The sequence below is a fragment of the Mustela nivalis genome (genome assembly GCF_964662115.1).
Source record: "Mustela nivalis genome assembly, chromosome: 12".
Taxonomy (NCBI): Eukaryota; Metazoa; Chordata; class Mammalia; order Carnivora; family Mustelidae; genus Mustela; species Mustela nivalis.
The window spans coordinates 12,646,185-12,668,528 of NC_139031.1; the positions used below are offsets into that span (position 1 = coordinate 12,646,185).

General features: G+C 36.1%; 1 protein-coding gene across 5 annotated transcripts in view; it reads left to right on the forward strand.

Moving 5' to 3' along the window:
• The window catches only part of BRAF (B-Raf proto-oncogene, serine/threonine kinase), a 185,489-nt gene that overhangs the window by 106,147 nt on the left and 56,998 nt on the right, over positions 1 to 22,344 (forward strand). For all 5 annotated transcript variants that reach the window (XM_082693896.1, XM_082693894.1, XM_082693892.1 and 2 more), the window contains 5 exons: positions 4,835 to 4,938; positions 5,772 to 5,874; positions 10,745 to 10,893; positions 11,843 to 11,962; positions 16,479 to 16,638. In XM_082693896.1, the coding sequence (XP_082550022.1) occupies positions 4,835 to 4,938; positions 5,772 to 5,874; positions 10,745 to 10,893; positions 11,843 to 11,962; positions 16,479 to 16,638 (636 nt within the window). The remainder of the gene's footprint in view (positions 1 to 4,834; positions 4,939 to 5,771; positions 5,875 to 10,744; positions 10,894 to 11,842; positions 11,963 to 16,478; positions 16,639 to 22,344) is intronic.

Sequence of the window (22,344 nt, forward strand, 5' to 3'; positions counted from 1 at the left end):
ACTGGCACTATCAATGAAGGAGCAAAGAGTTTTAAAATACCAGCCTCCAGTAGTGGAATGAAGGACTGACTGATGACTTTCCATTATTAATGAGAGTAGAAGGTATTTTTGTCTGCTGATGAAATATACATACACTTTGGGATTAAGCATACCTATATTAGAAGATACGTGACAGGAGTGCATGAGGGAAATTACCAAGGGAACTGAGAGGTGTAGTAAATAGCCACGGTTCACTCATGACCTTATATGCCGTGTTAGAGAATTTTAAATTTTCCCTATAAGGAATTGGAAAATTTTGAGGAGTATTTGAATTTTGCCCTATAAATAATGAAAAATTTGAGCAGACTACTGAAAAATAAAATTATATTTTAGAATGGAGTTCTAAATCTCTGTTCATTGAGCCTATCAACAGTTGTCACATGAGCTTCAGGTTTGGTGAACCTCCTGAAATTCTACGTTTCAGAGAGAGCATCTAAGACTTTCTTCAGATTCTCAGAAGTCTTTTTTTTTTTTTTTTTTTAAGAGGCAGGGGAGGGGCAGAGGGAGAGAGAGAATTTGAAGCAGGCTCTGTGCCCAGCAGAGATCATGAGATCAGAGATCATGAGACCCTGAGATCATGACCTGAGCCAAAGTCAAGACTCAGAAGCTTAACCGACTGAGCCACCCAGGTGCTCCAAATTCTCAGAAGTCTTTGACACACACACAAGTTAAGAATACCTTCTTTAGAAAGATTCCTCCGGTGACATGGGATAGAGCTTAAAACTAGAGATAGGGTTGCTAATAAACAAGTTTTTGCATCAAGTATACAGAATATGAGTAGCAGAGGGTAAAAGTGAACTTTCTCTCTGTTCATTATTTCTGGAAAGTACAGCCAGTTTTTAATATTTGTAGTAGTTATGGTCTATAAATTCACCAGAAACACTGAATTAAAGAATATTAGACCATTGCTTCTAAGGGAAATGAAGGGTAACTATTATATAAATGAGCCAAAATGGCTTTTGTGTATTGGCCCCTAGGTTATTTATTTCTTCACAGCTGGCTAGAGTCCATTAGCTTAAAAGCCTCCTGACATAGGGCACTTGTTTGCAGTCTGACAGTGAGAACAGGCAGGCAGGGTATCACCTGTTCATCCTCAGATGGGAAGGTGTGCATTAGGCAACTTAGATTTTTCACTGCTTTGTGTGTGTCTATATAAGCACCTCACATATTGATTTTGGGAATACAAAAAAAGGAGACAAATTTGCATATATGGAATCCACAAATAAAGAGAATCAACTGTATCAGTCCAGGCTCTTGAGTGATGAGACTTCCAGTGATGAGACTGTTCCCTCATGTCTTCTCTAATATTTCTCTTGCTGGATGGTTTGAATGGTTGTTATATTAAGCTAAAATCTGTCTCCTCTTTTTTCTAATCGTAGGTCCTAATGTGGATTTCTGAATTGTTCCTTCTTCAATGTACTGTTTAGGTCATCTTATATTTACCTTTAAACTGTTTTTTCCCCTGTAGCCCAAAGATTTTCAATTTCTTTGGCAACTTATGGTTCGCTAAGTACTTTAGTGATTTAAGAATGGAACCCTGAATTTTCTTGTTAGTAACTAACACATCACCTCTCTCTCCACTCTCTTTCCCCCTTAAAAACTGACCAACCTGAATTCCCACTGCCTCATTTGAGTGCATACTGTATTTGCCAGTCTTTTTCAGTTGTAAATTACTCAAATTCATCTGGAAGGATGGGGCATGTGTGGAAAAGACCAGGATAGAGGAATTTCAAATATGCAGAAAAATAATTTCTATCTCTTTCCAGTGCCTTTTCACTTCACACTCCTGATGTTACTTCTGCTTCCCCCTTCGTTAGCTTCATTCTGTAACTAGGTTTTCTCAGTGTAGGAGGGAGAATGGCCACGGACAGCTCCAGGTTTCTCTCCTGTTGGCACACAGAAACTTTCTCAGCCAGTATGCATTAGTCAGTTTAGGGACCAACTCTGTTTGGGTCATATATCTAGGCCTGGATCAGTTGCTTTTGCCAAGGATATGGGAAACTGATTTACCAGCTTATGTCTCGTGTAGCCAGAAAAGCAGTGACCCTTGATTAATATGCTTACTGGTGTCATGTGGATTTTTAGTGAAGGGCAGGCTCCCAGAAAGCACAGGGACGTTAGGCAAGTAAACAACAAATACCAATTATACATACTAAGGTAAGTATTTTATTCCCGCCATGTTTAGGAATAGCAAGACATCTTTTAAGGACCGTTAGTGTGATTGAAGGATTACATTGATTTTGCTTTAAATCGTCAACAATATATGAGCAAAACATATTAAACAATACATTGGAAGGATCAGTCACCATGATTAAGTGGGATTTATTCCAGGGATGCAAGGGTAACTTATTATTCACAGACAATCAACATGATATACTACATCAACAAAATGAAGGATAAAAATCATATGATTATCTGAATAGATGGAAAAAAAGCATTTGACAAAATTCGACATTTGTTTGGGATAAAAACTCAAAAAAGTTGGTTTGAGGAAAGATACTGAAAAACTCAGAGCTAACATCATTGTCAATGGTGAAAAAGAGAGCTTTCACCCTAAGATCAGGAACAAATCAATGATGTCTATTCTCACCACTTTTATTCAACATAGTACTAGAAGTTCTATCCTATCCACAGCAGTCAGACCAGAAAAAGAAATGGGGCATCCATATTGGTAAGGAAGAAGTTCACCTGTCTATTTGCAGATGACATGATACTGTACATAGAAAACTGTAAAGACCCACCAAAAAACAAAACCAAAAAAAGCTACCAGAGGTAATAAATAAATTCAGTAAAGTTGCAGGATACAAAATTAATACCCAGAAGTCAGTAGCATTTCCATGTGCTGGTAATGAAGGGGCAGAAAGGGAAATTAAGAAAACAGTTCCATTTATAGTTACACCAAAAAGAATAAAATACCTAGGAATAAACTTAACCAAAGAGGTAAAAGACCCATACTTTGAAAACTATAAACATTAATGAAAGAAATTAGAGGTGACATGGAAAGATATTCCATGCTTATAGATTGGAAAGATTAATTTTGCTAAGATGTCCATAGTACCCAAACCAATTTATAGATTGAATGTAATTTCTATCAAAACAGCAACATTTTTCACAGAACTAAAACAAATAATCCTAAAATTTGTATGGAACCACAGAAGATCCCCAAATAACTAAAGGAATCTTGAGAAAACAGCAAAGCTGGACATACCACAATTCTAGAATTCAAGATATACTACAAAGCTGTAATAATCATACCAAGTATGTGGTACTGGCACAAAAATAGGCATATAGATCAATGGAGCAGAATAGAGGGCCCAGAAATAAACCCACAACTGTATGGTCGATTAACCTATGACAAAGAATGCAAGAGTAAACAATGGGGAAAAGACAATCTCTTTAATAAATGGTGTTGGAAAAACTGGACTATTTATACCATATATAAAAATAAACTCAAAGTGGATTAGAGACCTAATGTAAGACCTGAAACCATAAAACTACCAGAAAAAAATAGGCAGTAATCTCTTTGATATCAGCCTTAGCAACATTTTTCTAGGTATGTCTCCTTAAGCAAGGGAAATAAAAGCAAAAATAAATTATTGAGACTACACCAAAATAAAAATCTTTTGCCTAGCGAAGGAAACCACCAACAAAAGAACAAGGTGACCTACTGAATGAGAGAAGATATTTGCGAATGATACATCTGATAAGGGGTTAATATTCAAAATATGTAAAGAACATACAACTCAACACCAAAAATTCCAAATAACCTGATTAAAAAATAAGCGAGGACCTGAATATTTTTCCAAGGAAGACCTACAGATGGCCAACAGACACAGGAAAAGATGCTCACCATCTCTAATCATCAGAGAAATGCAAATCAAAACCACAATGAGGGGTTCAGTAGTAGAATATGCAACTCTTGATCTTGGGGTTATCATTTTGAGCCCGTGTTGGGTGTAGAGATTACTTAAAAATAAAATCTTAAAAAAAAAAAAAAACAATGAGATAACACCTTACACCTGTAAGAATCACTAAAATCAAAAGAAGTGTTAGGATGTAGAATGTAGAGGGAAAAAAACTCTCATGCTGTTGATGAAAATTTAATTTTGCACAGCCACTGAGAAACAGTATGGAGGGTCCTGAAAAATAATAAAAATGAAAATAGAAATACAAACAAAAAGCAGAATCAGAGAACAAAGTGATGGCTGCTAGAGGACAGGAGAATAGAGGGATAGGCAGAATAGATAAAGGGAAGTAGGAATTCCAGGCTTCCAGTCACGCAATTAATAAGTCAAGGGGATGAAAGGTTTAGGGAATATAGTCAATGATATTATAGTGTTGTATGGTGATGGATAGTAGTTACAGTTGGGAGTATAGCATAATGGATAGAGAAGTTGAATCACTGTGCCGTGCACCTAAAACTGTTATAATGTGTGTCAACTATATTCAAATTACTATTTTAATTGCTTTTGCTTTAAATGTTGACATGTTTTTTCTCAGTGATGGGTCCATAGGAATCTGTTATATTTTCTGTTCGCTTTTTATCTATTAAAATACTTCATAATCTTAATAAAAAGCAAAGTCAATTTTGCTTTAAGTTGGTGAAAGTAGATACTTGAGTCATAATTTTCTTTTAATGACAAGTTAGCATTACAAATGATGTTGTATCTGACATACTAATCCATGTGATATTTTAAAGATATTATAAAGGTGAAGTATTGAGCTTTTTAAAATGATGCGAATAAATGTATGTTTTATTGCCTTTACCTTATACCATATATTTATGATACCATAGGTACCTGCAAGATGTGGAGTTACAGTCCGAGACAGTCTAAAGAAAGCTCTGATGATGAGAGGTCTAATCCCAGAGTGCTGCGCTGTTTACAGAATTCAGGATGGGTATGGTTTGTATGTGATGTGAAATTTTCTTTAAAAAGGAAAAAGAAAACCTCACACATTAAACTTCCGGGTTTTCTGTAGCAGCTTTACCCAAACCTAGGGTATTGAAATTTAACTTTGGAAAAAAAATACTAAGCCTAAAGAAAACTTGCAGGCCTTTTGAGGAGTTAACTTTAGATATTTTGTGTGATGGTAGTGTTTGTTCCTCTGATCAAATGACTTTATTTGGAGTGTGAGATTCAGTGTGGCTTATTTGAATAATGGACTCTTCCCCATTCCCCTGTTTTTAATATACACTCATAGTTTCACAAAAGGTTTATCAAAATTAACATTTTATATTAAACTATTTTTCTTTCAGAAAAGTATCTAAAATTGTGCCAAGATCCCAGCACCCCTACAAATGAATCCTATCTAAAAAATATATATATATATATCCTTTTGGGGCATGTTGTCCCTTGAGCACTCTTTTTTTTTTTTTAATGGATAGATAAATCCGTACCTCTGATTTTTTTAAATTTTATTTTATTTTATTTTTTTGAGGAGGGGACCCTAGGAACAATCAATTTTCTGCTGTTGTAGGTCTTTTCTGGAGCTGGCTTGAAGAAAAGAGTACATCTCTTTACCCTGCTGTTTGTCCAAGAGTGATACATTTATTTGGGGTAAACTTAAAAATTAATTTATTGCCATTTAAATTTCTAACGATGGAAGACCAGGGAGCCAAATCTCCCTCACCATTACTAGCCCCTCAATAACCAATTTTCATGTCTTCAGCATGAGGTATATGAAGATTTTTAGATATGATAACCAAGAAAAGCTGTGTCTACACTTTTCAGAGAGAAGAAACCGATTGGCTGGGACACTGATATTTCCTGGCTCACTGGAGAGGAACTACATGTAGAAGTGTTGGAAAATGTCCCGCTTACCACACATAACTTTGTATGTACTTTTACGTTTTTTCCAAATGTCAAAAGCATTCAAGTTCTTGCATATGAATTTTTATTTAGGGAATATGAAATATGGATGCATAATTTTGAGACTGATATTTTACCTAAGTTGAAAATCAGTTCTGTTCTTTAAAAAATTTGTATTTAGGGGCGCCTGGGTGGCTCAGTGGGTTAGAGCCTCTGCTTTCCGCTCAGGTCATGACCCCAGGGTCCTCAGCAGAGAACCTGCTTCTCCATCTCTCTCTACCTGCCTCTCTGCGTACTTGTGATCTCCATCTGTCAAATAAATAAATAAAATCTTTAAAAAAATTTTTTGTATTTAAACTAAAGAGTTTTATTTTCTTTTTAATTTGAAAAAGTAATAGATGTCTTTCAATAAAAAGAGCTGAAAAGAAAATCTGAATGGTACAAAAGTATATCAGATGAGAAAAGGAAAATACCTAATAGGGTAAACACTTGTTAATTATTGTGTGGTCTTCCAAACTTTCTGCTTGTACAAACATGTGCTTATACTTTGAGAGCCCAAAGTTCTCTCCATTCTCTTTTTCTCTCCCTTCTCTTCATTTCCATTTCTTTCCTAAAACTAAAAATGGAGTCCTGTTCTGTGTGATAGTCTTCACCTTAACCAAAAAAAAAAAAAAGATTTAACAGTCCATCATGGATGTCTTTCCACATCAGTACACTTGGCTTTATGTTTATAGTGATTGCATAATAGTCCATAAGAATATGAATTCAGTATATTTATATTTAACCATCCTCTATTAGTAGACATTTAAGTTTTTTTTTTAAATCTGTTTTGTACAGGGCTAAACAGAATCTTTTTCCATACATCTTGATACACTTGTGTAAATGTTTCTGAAGGGTGAGTTAATGGAAATGGACTAGCTGTCCTTGAGGACCTCCCCCTTCATCTGGTTTTTGCATTTGCAGGAATCTAGCCTAAGCTAAGTGTCACCAGCATGATACCTGGGATGTGGGGCATCTCCACCTGAGAGATGAGGATATAGTGCCCAGAGCTTGAGAACCTGCCCTCTGAAAGGGTAAGGCAGAAGCCAGGAGTAGAATGATCTATAAGGCAGGAATGCTTTTCTTACTTCCTATTGGAATTTTGACCATAGTTTATTCTTTCTAGATGGATAGCTAGCTAGTTATTGCTTCCCTTTCAACATCAAGTGCTTTCCCATGTGCTTTGGTGATCAGTATAGCTGGACTCCTAAAGCAGACGAGTAATGAGCTGATTTCCTTGGGGATTTGTGTTTTCAGGGCTCCATTAGTGGTGAATAATGATGAATAATTTGTGCTTCAATAAGGCATCTTTTCAATGAGTGTTGGCAGTCAGATTTACTATGTAGCGAATAGTTTTGTAATGATGACCTAGGAAGTTCATTACTATTGATTTTTTTTAATTTGTAGAATTTCAAGTGGATAAATCTGAAGATAATTTTAAGTTTTTAGGAATCCAAAAACAATAGAGGTTACATTTCATGACGATTACTACTCCTTTTCCTAATTATTTTTCTTGGCTAGAAAGTAGTTGAGAGGTAAGAGACCTCTAAGTTGTTAACCATAAAATGGTGTTAAAGTGGTGCCTCAGGAAGATCCTTGCTGCAAGAGGATAATGAAAACAAGCTGCAGCCTAGTTCCAGAGTATGGAAATCCTCACAATACAATTGAAGCCCTGCCATTAAATATTTATCAAGAACTTTCCATTTGCCAACACGGTGTCTGATCTGGGACTCTGTCAGTGAATAAGAACAAACAATATCCCTGCCTTCGAGTAGACAGACAGATGTTTTGAAAAGAACATTTCATGAACACTCTTAATTACTGTGTATGTATAAAGTACAGTAGATGCACAGAGTAGGCTCCTAACGTAGCCTTTGGGGAGTGAGGAAGGTTTCCCAAAGGAAGAACTCTCTAAGCTAAGGCCTGAGAGATGAGGAAATAGCAGATGGAGGGGAGGGAAGAGCACTCTCACCAGAGGAAAACAGGGAGAAAGCATGGGACTTCTCAGTCTTTTTTTTTTTTTTTTTTAAGATTTTATTTATTTATTTGACAGAGATCACAAGTAGATTGAGAGGCAGGAGGGGGTGGGGGAAGCAGGCTCCCTGCGGGACTCGATCCCAGGATCCTGAGATCATGACCTGAGCTGAAGGCATCGGCTTAACCCACTGAGCCACCCAGGCGCCCGGACTTCTTAGTCTTGAAAGAAGTTCAGTGGGAATGGTGTCAAGTTGGAGAGGGGCTGGTTACAGTGTAGCAGGAGTTATGGGTAGAGTAAGAAGAATCCAGCTCCTAGCAGTCCTTGTAAGGCACATTAAGGATTTACACTTCCTTTAAAATAATTGGAAATTGATTGTGATCAAGGGAGACATGTGGATTTGCGTTTTAGAACATTTGCACTCAGTGTCATGTAGAGGCAAGAGTAAAAGCAAGTGTTCTGCTTAAGAGAGAGAATTCCTTTGCTTCCCTGTGCTGGATTTCCTGGCAACTCAAGGAATGCTGCTTATCCTCCCAGTTTCCAAGAGTCCGTTCTAAAAGCAGCTCCTATGGTATTTGCCTACATTTCAGGAGTCCCTGGGAACTGCCAGGGTGGAAGCAGCAGGAGAGGTAGAAAAACAAAAAGATATACCTTCCTGTAATCATTTTTATTCACAACGGTATATTCCCGGGTCCAATTATATGTCACAATTTATACTCAGATGCATTCCCACATTTGCTTCTCCTCATTTCCGCTCTTCTCTGCCCCTCCTGCCCTATTTGGTTTTCTTCTTCACATATACAAATAGTCTGGTACACATAGTTTTCAAGTAGAATCAGTAGCTGGAAGAAAGACTGCAAGCGAGTAGATTAATGAAAAGAGAAATTAGAGCTTCGTGAAACTTAACAGATTATTAGGTGAGTGAAAAATGGAGAGGATAGGAGAGGCTCAGAGGACGGTAAAGTGCTGATTCCTGGGAACACGTTTTGTATTTTTCTGTGCTTTATTTTCAAAAAGCACAGAAAAATACAAAACGTGTATTTTCTGAAATTCTGCAAGAAATACAAAAAACACTTGCTTGGCAAATATTAGCCAACATAAATGTTAAAGATTTTCTAATTTCTTTTATATCCAGAGACAAACACAGTAACAAAACTAAAAACAAGTCGTTGCCTTTGTATCCCCTAGAAAGTGATACATAGCCCCAAAGGTAAAGCAAACAAGAGCCACTCTTAAAATTACCTGAATGTTCTCAAAAAGCCTAGAGTGCCTGATGTGCTAAGATGTCATTTTCCTGATGAGACATTATTTTTGAAAACTTTTTGTCCTGTTAAATGCATGTTTATTGAAAAAAGTTTGGTAAACTGTGGGTATTGAAATCAACTTAATCATAAAAAACATTCCCATATAATAGGAAATCCTCATGTATATTATATATAGTCAGGATAAATACTAGTGTCTAAATATAGGGGTGTCCTGGGTCATGATATAAAATGTGTTTCTTAATATTGTTAGTGATGAAAACTATCTGAGAAGAAGGGGCACAGCAGGGGCACTTGGGCAGCTCAGTGGGTTAAGCATCTGCCTTCAGCTCAGGTTGTGATCTCAGGGTACTGGGATCAAGCCCCGCATTGGGCTCTCTGCTCAGCAGGGAGCCTGCCCCCCCCTTCCTGCCTGCCTCTCTGCCTACTGCTCTCTGTCAAATAAATAAATCTTAAAAAAAAAAAAAAAACATATACACACACATACATACATACATACATACACATACACACACCGCAAAGACAAAGGACAAAATAGAGTCACCCATGCTCTCACCACTCTGAAGTAGCCACTGTTAACATTTTGGTATTTCTCTTATGTTTTCTGCTTATTCTATACCCAAAACAGATAGGCTAAAAATAATTTCTGGCTTCAGTAGTTATCATGTAGAGCCTCCCTAACACAGTTCTTTTATGTGACCTCTGTGTAAGTCATTTGCCTTTTGACATGGAGTTCTTCCATGTTGCCTTTTAAGTTTCCTGGAGAGGAGTGTTCACAAATTTAGGTGTTCTGATCCTCTAACAAACCAATAATTAATTAGAAGTGGCTCTTACTGTCTTTTAGGTGATTTTTCTATCCTAGAGCCTTGTTAGTTTCTGTTTTGAAAGCTCTTTGAGTGATTACCTTCCCATTACTAAGTAGTTACTTTCAGCCATAGTTTCTGGCTTTACCAACTTCAGCCACCATTTACTGACTCCAAAGGGAATTAGTTCATTTGTAGCATTACATTTCTTCTTCCTTCTTCCCCTTCTGCAGTGTGATTTGTTGTTGGTGGTGGTGTTTGGTTGGTTGGTTGGTTGGTTGGTTGGTTGGTTGGTTGGTTGGTTTTTTGGGCGGGTTCCTCTATTGGGATACCTTTGTAACTTTAAGTAATAGAAGGATACCATTGTTTCTTGTTCTGTCAGCACCAGTAAGCATCTCTTAACTCGTTTCTTTGTACAATTACTAAAATATGCCCTTACCCTTCCTTTCATCCCTGATCCCTCCTTCTATTTATCATCTCTGTTTTGATTTTTATGGAGTCAAGCTTGAAAATAGTTTCCAGTTATCATCCCTGTTTTGACTTTCGTGGAGTCAAGCTTGAAAATAGTTTCCAGTCTTTTACTCACTTTACATCTTCTTGACTTCTGAGTATATTGGGTGGGAGATAAATACATACAGTCCATCTCTTGTCTTGGACCCCTCCCCCGGTTTTCATTTTAATATCTTCTTATGTAAGGCACTCTCATGATTTGAACATATTAAAGATTTGTTATTTCAAGCGAGAGAGTAAATAAGTTGATTTCTGAGAAGATTCTTGCAGTTTTTGAAATTCTCTGTGGTGTTTTTTACTTTGCAGGTACGGAAAACTTTTTTCACCTTAGCATTTTGTGACTTTTGTCGAAAGCTGCTTTTCCAGGGTTTTCGCTGTCAAACATGTGGTTATAAATTTCACCAGCGTTGTAGTACAGAGGTTCCACTGATGTGTGTTAATTATGACCAACTTGAGTAAGTAATCAAAAAAGTCTCTTTTCTGCTGACATTTTACTTTTCTTTATGTGAAACTAGTGTATCTTAGAGCCTGGGAACTTTCTATCCAGTAGAGTTATGGGGAATTTAAAAAGGATGCCTGGAGAATATGCTGTAGTATAGCCAATACTGCTCTCCTGAATTGTAATTCTGATTAAGCTATACATCTCATTTATGTCTTATGCCCTTTTTTAATTAATAAAGATCCCTTGCCCATAGATATCATTTTTAGATGGTTTTTGGGAGGAGAGTGGGTGTGATTTCAATTAAGTTAACCATTGTATTTTTGGGTCACAGATCAGGGTTCTGGTTCTATCACTATTTTGTAAATTATATGTATTCTCTCTCTCTCTCTCTCTCTCTCTGTCTCTTTCTCTCTCCTTCAACTTCCCCTGCCCAGTTTATTTAAAAGTAAGATATAAAATCTTTGTACCCAGTGTATCTCTTTCTAAAATTTCTGTTTGCTTTATGCCAGAGTTTCTGTAATAAGACTAGACTAAGGCTATTGTAATCTTTTTTGTTGTTGTTGCTGCTACTACTGCTAAAGTCTTTTTAGTTTTCTCAATCACTTGAGCAAAGAGAATTCAGCTCTATAAAGTATGTTATAATGATATAATCTGAGAGGGTAGATATATTTTCTTCTAATTCCTTAACCATACAGCATGACTTTTCCTCTCTAATATATAGAAATTCGCTGTATAGAGCAATTAGTTTTAGATTATAAGCTTGCTTTTCAAAGTACAGTGTAATTTTTTTTTAAACAAGTCTTCAGGCAAAAACACAACTAATTGAATTTAACAGTCATTTCTGAAAGTAGAATTTGATCCCAAATATTTCTGTTAACTCTATAATGTATTCTGGTGTATGAAGCTTCTGGGTTTTGCACAAGTTAGGTTTGTTTTGTTTTGTTTTTGTTTTTGCCTCACAGTTTGCTGTTTGTCTCCAAGTTCTTTGAACACCACCCAATACCACAGGAGGAGGCCTCCATAGCAGAGACTGCCCTTACGTCTGGATCGTCCCCTTCTGCTCCCCCCTCCGATTCTACTGGGTATGACTTGACTCCTGCTGTTCAATGACAGTGCATTTTGAGCTGGTTTCTTTTGGATCTTTTGGTTAATTATAAACCTTTCCAACTACTTGGATTGTTAAATTAAGGATTTTTCTTCAGGTAACTTATTTTATCACATCAGGCAAATTCGTACATGCATTTGTTAAGATACATGTGGTTAAAACTGACCTAGACTGTTTCAGGACCAGTCTTGGAAAAAAAATCAAGTAACAGATCATTTAGAGTCCCTGCCTTATGCTCATCACTTTATTAGATAATATTAAATATAGAAGTATATGATTCCAGTTTAGAAAAGTAGCATTGACCAGTGAGACAATGGCAAACAATTTAAAAATTGTATGTAATTATAGTCTACAGTTTCTCAGATGATATGATATTTTAAACAATGTGAGGACATAAATATGATGTTTCCTGTAAACAGGAGAAAAGCAAGAGTAGTCAAAAATATTTAATGAAGAAATGGGATTTGAACTAGACTTTGAAGAATTCTAGAATCTGAATGAATCCAGGGAATAAAAAGCATGATGGTGGGTTGGTAGGGAAGAAATAGCATAAACAAAGGGAATGGGGAGAAGGGATGGATATGTGTAAAGAAAAATATTAATAGTATTAGTTGTGGAAGATAAAGGTAAAACTGACCTTAAAGGTGATATAAAATATCATATATTCAAGCTTCATATGGGGGGGAAAAAAGATGATGATGAGTAACAGATATTAGTGTTTTGGAGAATTTCTTACATAGGTCTGCATTCTCTTTACCTTTTGGATTTGAAACAGAATAAATTATGCTGTATTTGGAAGCATATGTTTAAAAAAATGTCCCCACATGCCATTTTGTTCTATAATATTCCAGAGATAATTAGTTAAGATCATGAATATTTATAGTCAGTTTGAACCCTACTTCCTTTCTCTCTTTACAATGTAATGCTATCTTTTCTGTCTAAAGACAGAAAAAAGTAAGTGGACGATCCTGAGACCTGTAATTTTACAAAGCCAACCTTTCTAGAGGTTTCATAGGCTAGAAAAATTAGCAAAAGATTTGTATTAAAGACTGGATGTTTTTAATCTACTTTGGAACACTAGAAAATGTAGCCTTTTTTTTTTTTGGTCAGGTTGTAACAGTTACTTGGTCTGTTGGAGTCCTTTTATTCCTACTGTCTCTATCGTTAGCTTTATAGTACCTGGGTCTTTCTTAGATCAAAGTGTTGTTATTGATTGTTTTGGTTTTTAATTAATATTTTGGCTATGGCATTTACTCCTGGCAGGTCCCAGTTCTGTGAGCAGAGTTACAGAACACCACAATAAAATTAACATGGTCTTTCTGAAGGTTTATAATGGTAATGATCCAGACAGTTACCTTCCACTGAAAGGTTGCTATCTTAAAACTGAGAACCATTTGCTTATGCCACGAGTATTTTATTTATAACTAAACTGAAGTACATTCTGGTCTTGAGCAAATGATAAGAAAGGTGTTCTAACTTTTGTTTTCCTGATGCTTTTATGTCACAAGTGTCTCTTTGTGCCTATGAAAGGATAGAAGCCAATCCTGTCTATACTGCTGTTGCTTTGCATTTTGTTAATAGTACTTATAACAACTATAGTGCTCATGAAATACATACAATAATGGATGTAACCAAGACATATTGAAGTGATACATTGGCCAGTTTGTACTTCCATTTCTGCTTTTTAAAAATGCTATGGGATGTTTGAGTATTTGAAAAGTCAGTGTTTTAAAATTTGCATATTGCTGAACAGAAGTAGTCGCTTTGCTTCAAAACTTTTAATACTCTTAAAAAAACTTTTAATATTCTAGATTGAAAATGAGATATAAACTAACTGGTAATTTGCTAAAGGGTTTTAAAGGTAAAATTTTTTCTCTTTTTAATCTAATACTGCTTTGAAGAGGTTTGCAGCAAAATAGATAGGGGTGTCAGGAGAAAACCAGTTTGCTGGCTCCCAACATATTTCATAGGGTATAAATCGTCTTGGTCCAGGTAAAGACATCCCAGTATGGAAACTGAATTTTATCAGTTCCCACAAATGATGAGAATTATTAGAGTTAAACTGGTTTACAGTGACCAGAATTAGAAAAGACTAAATCAGAATTCCAGGTAAATTTATTTCCATGAGAAATATAGCTGTGTGTAGACCAAAGTTCATATGTTGGATGGACCAGCATTCTGCTTTTAGAAGATAATAATGAAAAATCAAATTAAAATCCAAAGATTGCTTTTGTTAAGCATGGGATTACTACATGACTCAGATGTTTAATGGTACCAGGACATAGTTACTTGCAGTTTTATCCAGAGCTATATATTTGCTGTCAGGGCTAGGTAGATTGACCTTATATGCCTTCTACTGGGTGGTGGTAGATACCAACTGCCAAATAGACTCTTTCTGAGTTTGTGTAATATGCAAGATATTATCTCTTTCTTGTATATCTATTCTTCTCTTTAGGTAATAAAATCTCTCATATTAAATCCAGGTTTTTTCTTTTTCTACTTCTGGACCAGTGCCCTTTGAATACATGTTTGCTTTGTTATAAAACTACACATTGCAGTCAAAATCTTAATTTAGTGACTTTCAGAAATGACTTGCTGTCATTTAGGCCTGTGCCAGATCAATTATATTAATTAGACTCCCTCTACAACTGTAGTTAATTCAAGCTCTTTCCACTTTTAAGTCCTAACTTAAACTAACTATGCTATTGACTTGAGACTTTAAATCAGCTATGGTTTTTTAAAAGTAGGTGCATTTTCCAAAACTTAAAAAAATAAAAAAAAAAAAGTTTTATCACTTTTACATTCTTTTACCTGTTCCCCAAACACCTTAGCACAAGGCATATATTGGCTGCCTAAAGCAAAAGAGAGCCCTGTCACAAACTAAAAATTTCTCAGTAATTAATAGAGTAAAAAGGACAAGTGGAGCATGGTAAATTTTCTGAAGGCCAGATCCATCAGGTTTAGCCTGTAATTCTCATTGGGTGATACTAATTTTTTAAAGTATATAATCTTTAATTTTATTTCAGTTCTAAGTGGACTCCATTTATAAGAACAGATAAACGCAAAATTTCTCTGCCTTCTCTCTTCAGAGAGTCAAATTATAAACTAGTGTGGTTCAGGTTTTGTTAATGTGCTTTATTCAGAACCTTTTAAATACTTTATTTATTTATTTAACAGAGAGAAAGAGATCACAAGTAGGCAGAGAGGCAGGCAAAGAAAGAAAGGGAAACAGGCTCCTTGCTGAGCAGAGAGCCCAATGCTGGGCTCGATCTCAGGACTCTGGGTTCATGACCTGAGCCAAAGGCAGAGGCTTAACCCACTGAGCCACCCAGGCGCTTCAGAACCTTTAAAAAACAAAAAACAAAAAACTTTTTGTCATTGTTTGGCTTCTTTGGCCCTTCAAACCTCTGTCTATTCCTTTTGTACTATATTTTCTTCCGATTCCTCTCTAAACCCTGTCCACTCACAAAATGTCTTTGTATTCCTCCACATTGTCTTTCTGGCTATGTCTTAATAACCACTTATTACAGAGATTGCATAAAATGGGGTGGAATGATAACCAATCTCTATGGAGAGGCTGTTAGCATTATGTTATTCATTGGTCTTCATGGAGCTCACTGAGACAACCGTACCTCCTCTATCACGTGATACCCCCTTCCCAATTCCTTGGATAGCCCTTCTGAGGACCTAGACTCCTCACTGATGTTTACAATCTCTTTGCAAAACTTCAGTGTGCTCTGTGAGTGCCAGGTTCATTTCAGGGCCGTGAGATATCATAGAATTTGTTATTTATCTACAGGACCAAAATAGATCATTCTGTTACCTATTTTGATGATCTCATCAAAAAGCAATTTTTAAAAAAGATTTTCTTTAATGCTTAACATATGATTCTTTTTTGTTGCTCCATTATTGGACATGGTAAAAAGTTTAAAATATGAGAAATAACACTATAAGGGTCATCTTTTGGATTTGCAAATGGTCTATGCTATTGTTCAAGATTTTAATTCAGTGCTATGTAAAGCAACAGATACATCTTTCAGGCCCTGAAATCCACAGGTGTATTTTCAAAAATATTCATAATTTCCTAATACTTTGCATAAAAATCTCATTTTAGTAACTTCAGCTGTCAGGAAAAGATAAAGGTAGAATAAAATAGCAGATACTTTTCAGTCAGTCTCTAGTATCTAGGGATTTTTGTGTAACTTTAGAGAGTTCCTTTAGCTGAGTAACCACAGGTAATTTCTCACCATTTGTAGATTTCCCTGGAGTTTTTTGGATAAGAATCCGTTACCACTCATAGTCCCTGGAGGATCTGCTTGAGCAAAAGCAGCTTTGTCAGTATTAGCTGTAGGCATATATTAGTTTTTTTTAACCCAATTACTGCTAGGTTTTTAATGCTTTACAAGGAAATCTTTGTATCATCCATTTTTTTAATGTTATTATCTCTGTAAAGTTGCTCTGAATCTTATCTTTCAATGACTTGATTTTTCCAGGCCCCAAATCCTCACCAGTCCGTCTCCTTCAAAATCCATTCCAATTCCACAGCCTTTCCGACCAGCAGATGAAGATCATCGAAATCAATTTGGGCAACGAGACCGGTCCTCATCAGCTCCAAATGTGCATATAAACACAATAGAACCTGTCAATATTGATGTAAGTAATCCAGCATTGTTAGAACTAAAAAAAATGCGAGTATATTTCTTTATTTTGGTGCTATACTTGTAATATAGATCAGAAATGCCTGTCAGTTATTATTATCGATAGACTTTTCATGAATTACTGATCAGAAAAGCTTTGCCATCTTCTCTGATGGTATTAAATACTTAACTGGTGCCGCATTGTGGAGTTGTTCTGATTTTTTCCTTACGACATTGTTTCTGCAAAAATCTTATCTTCTTCGTTTATTTAACAGATAGTCCCTTGGCCATTTTATGGTAATGAAATAGCAATAGAGCTGCAGATTTTCTATTAAGATCAATTTGAGATCTTTATCTAAATTTCTAAAAGTACAACTTTGAGTTAAATAACCCTTAAGAACTAATCATTACTTGAGTGCTGTGAAGTGTGTAAACCTGGTGATTCACAGACCTGTACCCCTGGGGATAAAAATATATGTTTATAAAAAATAAAAAAATTAAGAACTAATCATTACTTTATGTACAAGACACGCAAAACTACCTTTTACCTTCCTTACTTTTTTGACTATACCATTGTATTCCATCTCTCTATATATCATGAATATTTGCATTTTTTTGGTAAAGTTTCTCATTAGGTTTTAATCTTTCATTTTTAAAAATGTATTTTCTCTTGTGTAATCATTATATCAGTTATTTTAACCACCATTTGGCTGGTCACTCTAGATGTTTTTACTTTTCCAGTTTTATCTTGCGCACTGTAACTTACCTTAGTTGCTTCTTCAATTAAATCTTCTTGGCAGCAGAAACCATTCCTAATATTAGTTCACTTGGCCCCAGTCTTAGAACTAAATGCATAAATGATCATCAAAAAAATGTTTGTTTCAGTAAAAGGGTAAGAATGTGAAACAGGAAATTTCCCATATTTTAGACCAGGGATCAACAAACTTTTTCTTAAATGGCTAAATATTAAATACTTTAGCTTATGGGTCAGATGATCTCTAATGGCAGCTGTTGAATTTTGTCATTGTAGTGTGAGAACAGCCACATATAATACATTAGAAACAAATGGGTGTGGCTTCATTTCCACAAAACTTTCTTTACAGGATAATCCAATAACTGAGTTACAGTAGATATTAAGTTGCCCTTGCTACCTGAGCTGTAGTGGGCTGAGGTTCCTGGTCTTAGAATTAGGAGTCTCTTCTCCCAAAATTTGTGCTTTCATAGAAAGAGTGTAGGTTATCCTTAATCTCTGTAATAAGCAACAAAACAGAAAACCCATCAAACTTGTTTGCCTTGGAAAGTAATTTATATTTTAAAAGGAAGTTAAAATAAATAATAAAAATAATAAAAATAAATTTAAAAAAATAATAATAAAAATAAAAAGGAAGTTAAAACTGTTTCCCCAGGTAAACAGGGTATTAGAATTAGTGAGGTGATTACTAGTGTGTTAGAAGATGGGAATTTTTCTCATTTTACAGATATTCCTTATGTGAGTCCTCATAGTTACGAGGTTGAGTAGAGAAGCAAAAAATTGTCTTAACAGGAAAATACTCACTTAGTAACAGACTACTTTAATATTAGTGCCCCCACAAACATCCCTTCCCATCTAATACCAGTTTGCATTCCAGTCCCTTTACATTATTTTCCAACATTTTAATGAAAACATAGTGCAAATTGATTGCAAATCTGCCCCCCAAAAAAGGAAAGATTTTAAAGCTTTTATGAAGACAGTGAAAAAGGACTTTGAAGAACTACTGAAATTAGGAAAAGCCACTGAGAAATAAAGCATTCAGTAGAAATAAATTAGTCCAGTTAACAATAGAAAAGATGCAGTGAAATGACAGTATAATAGGCTCTTCAAGTGAAAATGATTTAAGTATCAAAGGATTGATAGAGGCCCTTCAGGGAATTGATGAAGCCCTCTAAAATTTTTATAAAGATTTATTTATTTATTTTAGAGAAAGAGAGCATGAGCAGGTGGAGGGGCAGAGGCAGAGGGAGAGAATCCTAGCAAATTTCCTGCTTGAGTGCAGAGCCCAACACAGGGCTTCATCTCAGGACCCTGAGATCATAACCTGAGCCCAAACCAAGAGTTAACCATTTAACTGAGTCACCCAGGTGTGCCTACAATTTTTATAAAAATGATTATGCTTGTGATGTAAAAGGTGAATATGAAATTGAGGATTTCAGTTCGTGCTATCACAACTTTTTTATTAAGAACACACACACACACACACACACACAAACCCTGATGTCTAAGAATTAGCATTTGAAATTATAACAAAGTTTGCTGGGGCACCTGGGTGACTCAGTTAGTTGCATGGCCAACTCTTGATTACAGCTGAGGTTATGGTCTCAGTGTCCTGGGATCAAGCCCTGCATCGGGCTCAGTACTCAGTGTAGATTCTGCTTCAGGATTCTCTCTGTCCCTCTTCCTTTCCCCCACCCCCTTTCTCTCAAATAAATAAATAAATCTTCAAATAAAATAACAAAATTTATTAAATGTAAAAGTAAAACTGTATTATAGATTTTAATTTCATTTTTCAAGATAAATTTCTAAATTCTGGACTTTGTTCCCACTTTTTTTTTAAATTTTTTATTTTTTATAAACATATATTTTTATCCCCAGGGGTACAGGTCTGTGAATCACCAGGTTTACACACTTCACAGCACTCACCAAAGCACATACCCTCCCCAATGTCCATAATCCCACCCCCTTCTCCCCCCACTTTTTTTTTTTTTTTGAGATTTTATTTATTTATTTGACAGAGAGATCACAAGTAGGCAGAAAAGCAGGCAGAGAGAGAGGGGGAAGAAGCTCCTTGCTAAGCAGAGAGCCCAATGCGGGACTTGATCCCAGGACCCTGAGATGATGACCTGAGCCGAAGGCAGAGGCTTAACCAACTGAGCCACTGAGGCGCCCCTCTCACTTTTTACTTTGAAATTTTTTTCTCTATTTTTATTTGATTCATTTTAAGTGGCCTTTTCCTAATAATCGATTTTTCTCAACTAATAAGGTCTTCCTTTATCTAGCTAGACCTGAATACAAAAGAAGAAAAAAGTAGGAGAGGGAAATATGGGAATAATGAGGTTGTGAAATAAGAAATCAAATCTTGGGGCACCGGGATGGCTCAGTCATTAAGCATCTGCCTGCGGCTCAGGTCTTGATCCCAGAGGATCAAGCCCTGCCTCAGGCTCCCTGCTCAAGGGGAATCCTGGTCCCTCTCCCACTCCCCCTGCTTGTGTTCATTCTTGCTGTCTCTTTCTCTCTCTATCAAATAAATAAAATCTTTAAAACAAATAAAATAAAATCTTCTCAGATCTGTTCTCATAATGTTCAAAATTACAGCCATTTTTACTTTCAGTACTAACATCCTTTTATAGACTATTACCCTCTGGACTTTTTTACACCTCTGTCATCATCTGTTTCCTTATTCTAAAACTTTCATTGACTTCGCACTGATTATAAGATAATGTATAAATTCTTTAGCATTTTCATTCAATTCAGGTCATTTCATTCAGCTCCAATCATCATTTATCGTTTATCGTTCTAGTAAACAAGATTGTTTTGACTTGTTTTTGACATACTTGACAGTACTGACTCCGAGAGAGGCAATATGACAGAATTGGGAATTAAGGATGAATTAGCACACAGTCTTTGACCTCAAAGAAGTTACAGTCTAATGAGTGAATCAGACATATAAATGAATAGACATGAAGAAGGGGGTAATAAACTCTACCTTGTTGTATATAGGAGTATTTAACAGAGAAAGGATAACATTTAGATCACATTGTAAAAGGTGCATGTGTAGGAGTTGATTAAGGATGCTTGGTGGGGGTTTTAGAAGAAAGGACAGTTGTTAAGGACATGGTACGTGCAAAAGTATGGAAGTATCTTTGCATGGGATGTAATTAATAGTTGATATTGTAGGAGTTTAGGGCTCAGAAGAAGGGTGAGGAATGGTAGAAGACAAAACTAGGTAGGTAGAGTCCATACTGAAAGGCACTGTGTCTTTAAGGTCTCTGTAGGAGTTGGTAGTAGGGAGTTTGAAAAATTTTGAGTGGGAGAGAAAGTGCTCAGCTCTATATTCTGGAAGAATCTTGTGAATTCATGAGAGATTTGTAGGCAAAACTTAGGAATGATATTGAAAATGCCTGCTGTTTATGAACACTTACTGTATGGCAAGTAGTATACTAAGTGCTTTGCATAAATTTTCTTATTCTGTCCCCATAAATACTCATGGGTTAAGTACTATTTTTATTCTTATTTTACTGTTGAGAAAATTAGATTTAGGGAGATTAAAAAATGTCTCAAGATCGCATCACTGATAAATTATTGAAATGGAGTATAAAACCTGCTCTTTCCTGCTTATGCTTAACCACTGTTTGGTAAAGTAATAGAAGAGAGGTGAAAGAGATGAGAGGTGGAAGATAATGCCGAGATTTCTCTGGCTTGGGTGAATTAAGGATGAATTAGCACACAGTCTTTGACCTCAAAGAAGTTACAGTCTAATGAGTGAATCAGACATATAAATGAATAGACATATAAATGAATAGACATTCCATTCATTAGGAGAGGAAATACCAAAGGAAAAAAGAACAGGACTTGTAGAAATGAAAATGGTAACTATTATTTTGAACATACTGACATTAAGATGTGTGAGGGACTTCACTGGTTTAGAAGTCCAGTAGCAGTTAAATATAAAGAACTTGAGTAGAGATACAGGTTTTGGAGTAATTAGCATATTTGTCAGTTAAAACCGCGAGTGTAAATATTACTCAAGGAGTATATGCAAATTGCCAAAAGGATAGAATATGCTGCCCCATTGAATATTATTAACATTTGAGGTCCAGGCAGAGACTGTCGTTCTGTGTCTCTTTTGTGGGCTGCTCTTCCTAATTCTAACTTCATATGAGTAAGAGTAAGTAGTGTTGCAGAAGCCAAAGGGAGAAAAGGGACTTCAAGAATGCTGAAGTAGTTGATGTTAGTTGCCAGTGAGACTCAAATGTGGGAAGGACTGAAAATGACTGTTGGACTATGTCATTTTGTCATTTTGACTTCATTGAGAACTGTTTGAGAGGGCTGGTGGGGGAGAGCAAGGCAGGCGAAGATGTGAGTTAAGTATCAGTTTTGAGAAGCTTGGCTGTAAAGGAATAACAAAGGGGCCATAGATTAAAGCAGGGTTGAGGGACAGTTGTTTTTAATGTGAGAATCTTTTTTTTAAAGATTTTATTTATTTATTTGACAGAGACACAGCGAGAGAGGGAACAGAAGCAGAGGGAGCGGGAGAGGGAGAAGCAGGCCTCCAGCCGAGGAGGGAGCCTGGTGCGGGGCTGAATCCCAGGACCCTGGGATCATGACCTGAGCCAAAGGCGACGCTTAACGACTGAGCCACTCAGGTGCCCCTTAATGTGAGATTTGTAACTTGAGGGAAAGAAGCAAGTGAAGTGAGAGATTGAAAATAACAAGATATGGAATAATTGATATAGTAAAGTTCCTTTAATGTGGAAACAATGTCCCTCAGAGGCAACGAGGAATTAAAGATGGACATAGCTAGAGCTCTGTAGCTCTTTACAGGCTGTATGATCTTGGGCACATGACTTAACCTTGAAGCTAGCAGTTTCTACCTCTTACAGTGGATTGAAAATTTTTATTGTGCATTGTGCCTTGCACATAGTAAGAATTCAGAAATTGTAGCTAACATTACCGTGCAAATATTCA